The 11,645-nt window shown below is 38.5% G+C and overlaps 1 protein-coding gene across 7 annotated transcripts in view; it reads right to left on the bottom strand.

Moving 5' to 3' along the window:
- Positions 1-1,340: 1,340 nt before the first annotated feature.
- Positions 1,341-11,645, bottom strand: part of GLT1D1 (glycosyltransferase 1 domain containing 1) — a 55,810-nt gene continuing 45,505 nt past the window's right edge. For 5 of the 7 annotated variants that reach the window (XR_003993654.1, XM_030500752.1, XM_030500753.1 and 2 more), the window contains one exon: positions 1,341-5,695. Coding sequence is in view for 5 of the 7 variants with exons in the window: in XM_030500752.1 (XP_030356612.1) it covers positions 5,549-5,695 (147 nt within the window). In the remaining 2 variants the exon portion in view is untranslated. Of the gene's footprint in view, positions 5,696-5,893; positions 7,365-11,645 lie in introns of those variants that run through there. The other 2 variants (XR_003993655.1, XM_030500754.1) reach the window with 1 other exon arrangement.

The following is an 11,645-nucleotide window of genomic DNA, read 5'->3' as shown; positions in this document are numbered from 1 at the left end:
TAAAAGAGAGAGACACTGCAGCCTCCTCTCTCCTCAAAGCACTGAGCCTTTGTGCTAACAAGTGTGGGTAAGCACAGGGATTATCCAGGTAACTTGGGCATGCACCGTGGTGGGTGCCACAAGGTGCAAACACTTGGGCATGTTAAGCAGGAAATCATATATATTTTAAATGTGATTGCAGGTGACTTCTTACTTAAATGTATTTTTAAAAGAAAAATTTTGAAAAGAAGCTAGGTGGCTCTAAGGGCTGGCAAAGGCCACGCTCCAAGCATAAAAGCTTTTGATATATTACTCCAGTTAAATTAAAGATTCCCTAACTCATTTCACTTCATTAAAGCCACTAAAATAACAGTGGAACTTCTCAACGGCAGGGATTAATTTTTGAAGCAGCGCAGGGGCATTTCGTTTCAATGCCCGATGTAACTTGATTGAATCAGACAAATGAAATAAGTGACCTCTATCTAGCAAGGTTATAGTTGTAGCTGGACTTAAGAAGATTTGTGCTGAAGTACACAAGAATGGAAATTGCAATGTGAGAAGCATGGTAAAATGTCATGAAAGAGGGTATGTGACTTGCCCCTGGAGTAGAAGGGGTTAAAGGGTGCTGTGGGGGTGTTTCAGGTCAGGGTCCACATCTATGATTTCTCAGTAAACAGATGTTTTCTGCTGTTGTTAATAAAATGTACTGTTTAATTTTACACAAATGGTTTAAATTAGCTTATTGGTAATGCTCTAGGGGAAATGAATGTCTAGAATCATTTTTCAGGTACTGGACAAAACAAATGCTGCCCTACATTTTTTGAAAGGATGAGAAATTTCAAGTGCCCTCAATATTTAATACCTAAAACAAGAAATCATAGGAATGACATGGAATAGTTACTTGATGAAAACAGTTCATTTAAAGAGGATTAAATTGCACATAAAAATTATCCACCGCTTTAGAAAATGTAATTGGTTTTTGTATCTTACAGTTTGCTCTTCTATTGGTGACCATAAGTCTTTGTTTTAGTAATACACTCTTTACTCTAAAATTCTAAATGTAATTAAGAGTTTGGAAGATCAAGGCTTTCCTTTGGCTATATCAGGCAGAATAAAAACTACCTGTGGCATCCAGGAATACTGGGGCATGTGCAGGGCTGCAGAGACCTGCTCTTATATGGGGTGTAAGTTTCAAATGTTAAAGCAACTGGACTTGGACCAACCAGACAGAGGAGGGAGGAAGTGAAATAAATTCTGGAGTGATGAAATTACTTTGGACAACTTAATGAAGGGAAAAAAAAGAAAAAACAAAAAAAACCCAAAAAACCAGCAAGCTCAGATTCCATTGAGCCATTAAATGATTGATTTCCACATGGAAGCACCCATCTCCTCTGACAAGCCTTTTGTCAAAGGCTGTTTGACAAAACTGTTCCTTTATTTCCATGTGGAATGGTTGTTGACCAAAGGATTAAAAAGACTGAGGGAAGAAAGGGACAGAATGGGTTATGAGCCCAACAGACAGGAGAAAATACATTGAAAACAGCTAACTGAAGTACTTGTGCATTCATTAAACATAAAGGTAGCATTTGCAGCTGTTTGGATTGCTTAATGCTCAGGCAGAGTTGATGGTAAATGATTTGCAGAAGAAGCAGAAATACTTTGAAATCTGCCAATATATAATTTAACATTTTCTTTTGACAGTTGTTTTAAGTCCTGATATGTCAAGAAAGTTAATAGCAAAGTATCAAAACTAATTTCCCTGAGATCACCAAGCAACCGCCTTTGCTGGTTTGGAGCACTGAGGTTCTGTTGGAACTTGAAGTCACAATGGTCAGTGTCAGATTGCAGGTGGCATCCCAAAGGGCTGAAGTTAAGCTGTTGACGGAGCCAAGCTAGCAAAGTGACCATGGCTGAACATGGAGGAGTCCTGCACACCTTGGCGCCCCCGTAACTGTGGTAAGTCAACTTTTGTTGTGTTCAAAGCTGAATTTAAAATTTGATGCTCTAAGTGCCATGTCATTTTAATTATTTTTGGAGTTCAGTCTGCTCTGATACAGTCTTTTCTAGAAAATTGAAAGAGTAATATCCTCACAGCCATGGTCATACTCAGGTTCCTTCCTCCGGTGCCCTTTGCTTCCCACCAAGGCCCCCTGTAACGGGCAAGAGCAGTTGCCTGTTAGTGCAGAAGCCAAGGAGGGGAGAACAGCAGAGCCAAGGCTGCAGAGCTGGTAGCTGGTAAACCCTTGCTGGTTTAAGCCAACAGCAACTTTTTGCCTGGGAGCAGACAGAAATGGGAAGACTTAACTCAGAATCAGTATTACCAACACACACACTGGTTATGGCTGTAATGGGAATGTAGAAACGACTTTCAAAAACTGGAATATGTCTGCTTTGGGGCTAATTAAAATGAAATCCCACTTCAGGAAGCTGTAGTTCCACACTCCACAGGAACTAAAACTCTAGCTAGGTTTTGCCACACAGTACCAAATTGTTTCCACTTCTGAAGTACTTGTGCCAAGAAAGGGAACAGCATAGTAGTACCCATTGTACAGGTCCACTGCTTTCATTCAGTTCCTGTGAATTCAATGGCAGAATTAATTGCAAAATAAAATGCATGTAATTGGATTAATTAACATTACATTTCAAGGTCCTGAAATACAGAATTAGCCACGGGGTAAATGCACAATGCAGGTTTTTCCTGCAAACAGACCAAGTGCTATTTTTGGATCTGTAGCTCATCGAGCTGTGCCTTGCTTAAAAAGCTGCTAGGGTAAGAAATGGGGCTTTGAAGGGGGAGGAAAAATACCATAATTAGGGCTGCAGGACAATAAAAGGATTATTCTTATATATAAAACCATTTGAGTGAAGTTGCTTGAAAGATATACCTAAAATTGCTTGCATGGGTCTAATATTTTCTTTACAAGGACTTGCAAATCTCATTGAATATTTATGGACCTGGCACATAAGAGTGGATGAAATTTAAAACATAAATTCAATAGCAATTTATTGCAATGAAATTCCCTAGCAGTTGTTGCCCCAACCTCTTAGCCTTAATAGACAGGCTTCATGTTGCAGAACACAAGCCCAGTGATAAATGATATCAAAGCTGAATGTCCTTGATTGATGAACGCTGCCTCGTTTGATGACTATGAAACAGTCCTGAGGGCTGAGCTCACCACTATTTTGGTTGTTTTCTATTATTTTTTTTTTCCTTAATGCATATATTGCAGAAGGGTTGTTTGTGCTTCTGGTATGGTTATCACATGCAAATGAGCATGCTGTTTCCCAGATGCAGCTTTTGTATTTATAGATTAAATACAGCCTGAAAAATCATATGTTAATTACATTCTGAGGGTGTAGCAGAATTTCTCACTTGAACATGTTTTGTTTTGCTGGAAATAGCACAAATTCCAGATCAATGTATTGAATTGCTTGAAGCTTGGTTATAAATGTATCATGCTTTAGAAAAAGCTTTCTAATCATTACTATGACTAATAATTTACCATTAGCTCAATGCTTAGACTTCTATTACACATTATGTACTTGTTTGGGGGGTTTTTTCAATGATCTGTAGTTCTCAGAAGACAGCCAATACTTGGTTGGCTTCTGGGTGGAAGTGGGCTAAGGATCAAAGCCAGTATCCGAGATATAGTGGCGGATATCTTCTGAGAGGAGACGTTTTGAGAGGAACAGGACTCTGCAGTCGGCTCAGTTGGCTCTAGATGGGGTTTTGATTTTTTTATTGCCTAAACAGTTCCGTACCACATACATCATGCCGAAAATCCGTATTGTTTGGGTTCATCCTTCAGTATATATTGGCCAGCTGAGACACTGCCATCCCACAAGAGGCCTCACTACTCACTGGTAATGGACATGTCCAAAGAAACATGGCTCCTCCTGAGACAGCAGGGAAAACCCAATAGGCTGATTTAGCTGCAGGTTTAGCAATTATTCAGTGGTAGATGTTGGCTGGTGGTTTTTAAACTGAGAACTAGCACAGAGGTACTTACATCCCAGCATGCCAAAGGATATGCCAGAAATATTTAAGAAAATTGTGCTCAAAAGGGAATGTAGCAATGCTTGGATTTCAAACCAGGCCAGATTTGCCCTTCAGGACTGTGTTACTGAAGGCAATGCTGAGCAGAAGCCTGTTGCAATAAAAGGTGGGAGAGATTCTGAAGAAGTCAATGTATGACATTCAAACTGCTTTCTTGTTTACTGTCCCAACAGTAGCAAAACATCAGAAATAAAGAGTAAAGCTTAAACTACACAGCAGACTTCATTATTACAAAGAAAAGTCTGACAAAACAGCCATTACATCAATAGTAAACATGTCACTGGTTCTCATTGGGGGCAGGATCAAGCCTATACAAAGCAAATAATTTCCTAATAACAAGTGGTTAAAAATATGACCGTTTTTGTTTGTTTTCTATAAATATAAGTAACTTCTTTGACCAATTATGGATTCAAAGATCTGTCCAGAAGCACTGGGCTGGCAGCAATGATTAGTATGGACTTCAAACACAGGTAAGTCTCACTTTAAAACAGCCTGCTACAGTATATTGCAGTATATCCTGAAAGCCACAGATGAGAACAAACAGTACCAAAATACATAGTAAATTGAAAATACACGCACACACACACCCCCATTCCCTTTTCACAGCTCTTATAAATCTTTTTAGTAAATAAGTGAATCACAGAGGTACCAAAGAAACTGGTAAACTAAGAGGTAGTTCATGTAACAAAGCATCTCTCTGCGAGCACGTCTTGCTGCTGTAGGCAGTGCTGTGCAGTTCTGGATTTTGAAGCCATGTATGGCTGCAGGTGCTGTGCCAGCCTTCCTGTTCTGGTCCCAAGAGAAAAGGCAGGCATAGGATAGTTTGGTCACATCAGCTCACCTGAGAGCAGTTCGGGTACTCAGAGGGCAGTACAAAACACGCCCTATACTCCTCATTCTCCTCAAGCAGCAACACTCCGTTGCTTTTTGGCAATTATGCAGTCATTATATGACTGCAGATCATTACACAGTCAACAGATATGTTGATCTTTCAGTCTTCAGAAAGCTTTCATCCTATTAATTTTATACTCTGCTTATATAACTAATCTTGGCTTTCTGAACATATATGTGCATGTCACATGTACCTGAATACATACAGATTGGTATAATTGGAAAGAAAACTGATGCTGCAGTTTGGTTAGGATGCGGTATGATCAGAACGTTCATGTGGGCTCTATGTGGTGGTGTGCTCCACTGTGTACAAGAAATCCTCCCTCTGAGGCCTTACAACAATAAAAAAAGCTGTGCTCAAAGAGTATATTTCTCCTATGTGATCTTACAAAATGATACTGGTCTGTGATGAACTGGTACACTAGAGACAGTGTGCTGAATTAGATAAATTTGAGTTTGAATAGCAGACAACTCCTGTGACGTTGGTATGTCTGAACAGAATATTAATGCATGTCTTACTATCTCTTAAAAAAAGAAACCAATGGAAACCCAAATCTAATCGCACATCCTCCAGTATAGTGCTTTATATAGACTGGTGGGTATCAACTGTGGTCTTGCAGTTCACTGGAGTCTTAGGACAAGGTTCTCGTAGGCTTTTCTTTCACTTTCCCATGAATGATGTTTCTTCATGTAGTCTTTGGCTCTTGTTACAATTTCTTTTTCCATAATGGGGTCGTTCATCAAACTCTTGGACAGCACAACAAACTCCTAAAAAAGATAAAGAAAGTCCTAATCATACTGAAATAGCTTGTACCCATATCAGCTATGATTTCAGTAAAGCTCTTCAACTGTGAGCCAATACATGAAGGTGTTCAAATTAATTTTTCAAGGTCAAGTATCATAGTTTATTTATAAACAATAATCAATAAATAATTATTCTGTATATCATTTTACACAGCCCCCCAACTAAGACATTTAAAATCAAAGACAATCCCAAGAGCATTAAGGCAAATAAGAGCAACAAATTAAAGGACTCAAAAATTGTTTCCCTGCCCAAGTGTTAGAAAACCAGGCTGGTTAGAAATTAAATAATTCATTTGACCTTCTGTACAGAGGGCAACTGGCAACAGGCCTTTGATCTCAGCTAAACTTATATCTCATTGCTGCTGTGACATCTTTAGTTAGTTTTATGGTAAGACTAAAAAACTCAAAACATAAACACAGTCACAGTATGTAAGTACAGGCAGGCAGCAGCAGGCTCTTCCGGAGCAGACGCATCTGGGCACTTCCAGACACAGCAGTGTTAGCAAAACAAGCTCTGCAATAAAATGTATTAATTTCCTTTAACTTTACTGGCCAAAATACTAGACCTCACAGATTACAGCTATTCCTTTGCCTGCTCCTCTGCCACTCTAATTAATTTAGTTCTAGGGAAGAGAAACTCTGAACTTCAAACATGTGAATGGAGATCTGATGTTTGAACTAATCTGTTCTGAGCAGCTGGTCTAATTTTCTATCAAGAGACAACTTCCAATACTTTAGCTTGATTAAAAATGTGCTCAGATCTTTGCAAAATAGTGTCTTGGTTCAGCTCAGAAAAGCAGACAGCTATTGTGTAATGGAAAATTAAGATAATGCATTACTACACAATTGACAGTGAAGATCAGTGCATAGAGAAGCAGGGGACAGAAAGGATGGGAGAGGGAGATACTATTTACACAGTCTATCAGCTATGAAAGGCGGTATCACAAACAAGACCAGAGTTCATATCAACACTAAGTTAACTACTAAGCTATATGTGGAAACCTAAGTACACAGCGTATATAAACACACACACACATAGAAAAATCTTTGGTTACCACGGGATCAGTTTTGCTCTTGTAATGCAAGTGATGGCTATGCATAATACATAGCTGTAAAGTGACCCCTGGGAAACAGTGGTATGTGAAATCACATTAAACATGTTATAATCACTGCTTTGACTCTCACTGACAAGACAAACTATCAATATATTCATCACTGCCATGAAATTTGAAAGGTTTGTAACGAGGTGATAGAAAGATCTTCACACGTATATTAACAACAACCCCTTATTTTACAGTACTACTTGCAGTTTTTGCTCTGTCCACACAGCACTGACAAGTCAGCCTCTGGCCTAGCCAGGGGGGCCACGTGCTTCGTATCCAGCCTGCTTTCCATCCACAACTACCTTGGTGTTCAGGTATGTGCTAACTTAACCAGTGTATTCAGTTCCTTCCTTGGAATTTACATGGCCCAAAGAGGGAGTTTTCTGGCTTCCTGTGATTCTTACCCTAAAAACACTTAAGTGAGGCTGGTCCAGTAAGTACCCTGAGGCTGCTTCTCTCAGGCACTCCAGATACAGCCACTGACTCCAGCTTTAGAGCCACATTCTTTTCCTCTTGTCCTTCCTCCGTATCTGCCAAGAATACAGAGCAGGCAAGGTGGGAAAGTCTTACATGACTTATGCTGGCTTCATCCAATTGCGTATATAATCACAGTAATAAATACTGTTCACACTAAACTACATTCCAACTTTAATTTTATGCTCCTGTGGAGGCTTTTATTTAAAGTAATGTTTAAAAATAATTTATGTAAATTACCCAAGAACAGAAGCAGCAATGTAACATTTCTTGACAGGTAGTCCTATTAGCATTCTTTTAAAATGTGGATATAGAGGACAAAAAGTTGGAAACATGTAAATGATAGAAGAAATTAGATCCTTATTCATAGTTACAATACTTAGTACTGAGGATAATTTCAGGAAAATGCCAAACTGAGTCCAAAGCATAGAAGTTGAGAAACTGCAGGAGGGAAAAAAAAACAAATGGAGAAATACCAGGAGACAAGAGAATAAGGACTTCTTAGCTGTATCCCTACTACTTCTACTAATCAGATGTGGCCACCTACAAGTCACTTGCAATCTGACTGGAAGCCAGTGGGAAGATTCACTATGACTTATCTGGGTTAACCTCATACCCTTTGAGCAGCTGGCTTAGCTTGTTTTTAGTTTTGGATGCTCGGCTTTAGAAAGCAATAACTTCATTTTTCAGGTGTCTCCCTTAACTACAACTGACTTGCATTTCAATTGCAGTTTTGTGGTAAGTCTGAAGCATGGGCTCCCACTTGCAGAATGCAGACATTCGGAACTCGGAGCTTTTTCATAAAATTGAGCATTTGATTTTTCTTTTCTAGAAGCTTATTATATACAAACTATTCACACTGTGGTAACATCTCTTTATCAGCTGTTCTGCTGTATTTGTGCAAGTGATACTGCACAAACATTCGTGCATTCTCATATTTTGTTGTAGATGTGAAGTAACTTTCACTTCTGGTGAAAGAGGGGAAAAAGTCACCCATGACTTTCCAGTTATCAAACATAAGGGTATGCACTTCAGCAGCCAAAATGGAGGTGATACGCATGCTAACTTACTACTGGGGGACGTCCATATTTCTAGTAAGCCTTTTATTCACATACAGAAATCAGTATAATCACTATACGCATGACAGAAAAACACTGTAAAAGCTGAATCTCAGTACTTAGCCACAACCCATAATAAAGAGGGGAGAAGATCATCTTGTGTACATCCAGAACAGACACCACATGTGCCCTTTCTATGGGTAGTATTTCACTTCAAACCCAAGCTGTTTTTTAACAGCAGTATCCATAATATATTTTTCTCCTGGTAAAATGACCTACCATCTTTAAAGAAAATGTCAACTTCTCTATATAATACCTAAAAGAAATTCTGTATAATATTTTGCAGAGATGCAGATACACAGGTATCTGGGAAATAAAGCTAGAAAATGAGTGCACTGAGTAAAAAGAATGAATATTCCTTCAACTACCATGAGAACTACATCGGTACTGCAGCTCACACATAATGAAAATAAGATGCATGGTTAATATATTATTTATGTAATGAAAGTAACTCTGCAATTAAACCATTTCATATCAGCTTCAGCAGATAAAGGAACATGATTCTTAAACAACAGAGAATCACCCGAGGGAAGGCAAACGCCAGATGTAAATTCAGAATAGCAACAGATCTACCCAGTGGCGGGCACAGCTCAGAAGTTAGCTGGTCCATCTGTGTACTTCACAGGGCAATGGCCAGTATTTCTAGGGGAGTATAAACAGTGATTGCTGGCACTGCCAGAAACTTCTAATTAGTCTATTCAGTGTGAAGGTTGAAAGCTCTGAAAAATTGGGCAATATTCTGGCTTGAAGCCCTCGTGGCAATGGCACTGACCCATGTTTGGCGGATGAGAGTAATGTACCTGCAATGTATTGCTGCCTGTGCTCAGCTGAGCTGTTTCCCTCTTACCACTTCAAAAGTTGTCTCTGCTAACAGCAGTCTTTCCATGACCCACTCTCTCTCAAACTTAGTTTGTGCTTGGCCCTTCTTATTGGCTTTGAAGTTTATTTACCTCCTTCTGTTTATTTAGCTCCTTCTGTGAGCTTTTACGGATGCTGAACATGTAATTTTGAAACTCAGAATGCTGAATAACTCTTTGCGTCTTCCCTTTTAGCGTGGTTCTGCATTATTTATTGCCCTATTCTTATCTCTTATTTTTTTATTTCAGGTCCCATTAACTGAGTGTCAAATATTCCATAAACTTGCAAATTCAAGTAATGGCAGGATCAAACCATGATTTAAAAGTAATGAGGTAGTATCAAGGACAAAACGTTTCATAGTTTTCACTTCTATATTAACTGTTTCTATCCAAGTATTGCCTTCAGTGACTGGCAAGGCTTTCTCTATTTCCAGTCAAGTAGCCTCAGCATAAATGCAAATGGATAAATGATAACTACAGTCATGCACAGAATTTCCTACTTCCCTGTAAGCCACAAAAGCTCACTTTCAGCAAGAATAAAAAAAGAAAACCAACAGCATTCACAATTTAAAACAATTCTCTTCGTATAATGGTAATTTTATATCCCTCTTACTTAGCTTTCAAAAGATAGCCTACAGACCATACACAATTGCTCGTATCTAAGCTGACTATTGTAAATCTTTCCCTCCCCAAATCAGTAACAACTTGAAAATAATGCTTTCTACTCTTGAGCTATGATACAGTGTGTATCATCACAACCAGATGGGATCCACTAAACTTAGCAATGAAAATTTCTTTGACGTTTTCTAATCCTTGGTGGTCCAGATTCTTCAAGGTAGAGACAGACTTTCCCAAGCACCTGAACACAGTAGTAATCTCCTTATATGATGAAAGGCATTTTCCCTAACTAACCTGATGCAATTGACAATACAGCAGAAACTGGTTTACCAGATACTTAAGATGTCAAAGTAATCAGAATAACAAAACCCAGAAAACTTCTTACCAGAAGATATGTTTCTGAGCCCTGTTGTCAACTGAATCTTCTAAGGCAGTATTCAAAGTGCCAGGGGCAGACTCTTCCTTCCTTACAACAATAAAAATATGAAACCCACTCTGAAACTGTAAGTGTTCTAACTTAATCACATTTCTTTGATCTAATATAACTCTCAACCCCTGATAGACTATGTACAGTGATTTAAAAACTCTATTTGATACGGTTTGGGGAGATAAGGAACAAGAGTAAAGGGTTACTTTAAAACGATGAGTGATGATGATTGGCATTCTGAGCTCATCGCTGCAAGAAGAAAGTTTTCAACAATTCTGCAGTCGAATTAGAGTATTACCCCTGTAAACAAATAGTTTCCTGACCCATTTGCAAACTTTGGTAGTTTATACCGTATTTGACACCAATGACAATATAAAAGGGCTTTTATTAAATGAGATACAATTGCTGTTTTAGAGAGGAAGCCAGAATATTACTTTCCTTTCTAAGATAGGTTACCTGCGCAAACATTAGTGATTCCAGCACAAATATTACCCAGGAGTATGAATATAGTAATGCAAGTCACCATCTTAACGTAAAAGAGATTCTGTGGACTTCTGAGACAGGATAACAGCAAAAAGGGGATCAAAAAGCAGCAGAATAGGGGAGTTTCTGATCTTTGGTATAGCATGTTGCACAGAAGGGATCTCAGACAGAAGGGGTTTATATAAATTAAGCTTACAGTATTCTAGACATATTTACAGCCTGTGACTTTAGTTCTGATATAAATGGAAGTCCTCAGCCATTTGTACAGAGCCACCGATGTCACTGGGACTACTTCTTTATTTAAAATTGCACTTTCCTCCAAGTAAGGAAATAAATATATAGCATATTTTTAATTGATCTTGGATTCCAGAGAAACACTTGGAATGTAGGATGCTTAGAGATTGCAAAAAGAGGCTTCTTACAAGGATACATGATGAAGCTAATTGGGTCTGGTATGAATAATGTATTTGAATTACAAGCCAAATGTAACCAGCATATTGAGGGAACCAACAGAATGTATCAGAATTCGTATCAAGGAAGCCATCAGTCTGTGTGTTCAACTTGATCATATATCCTTGAAGTTTTGAGGAAGCATATGGAAGTCAATGGGCTTTTACAGGGAATACATATACAAAGAATTTTATAAATAGCTTTCTATCTCAGCCTCCACTAGCCTGGAAGTACCCCATTTCCAAAGGATATTGCAAGAAGAGAAAATAATTACGCAACAAAATGAATTTCAGAAGTTAACAAAGAGTTGGGTTTTTTTGTAGAAGCCCTTGGAAACATTGACTATCTCAGAAAAACAAAAACAAAATGAAAAGAAACAAACAA

This window comes from Strigops habroptila, chromosome 11, assembly GCF_004027225.2.
Source record: "Strigops habroptila isolate Jane chromosome 11, bStrHab1.2.pri, whole genome shotgun sequence".
In the NCBI taxonomy this organism is placed as follows: domain Eukaryota; kingdom Metazoa; phylum Chordata; class Aves; order Psittaciformes; family Psittacidae; genus Strigops; species Strigops habroptila.
The sequence above is the reverse complement of the archived record's forward strand: the minus strand, read 5'-3'. Positions and strand labels throughout refer to the sequence as shown.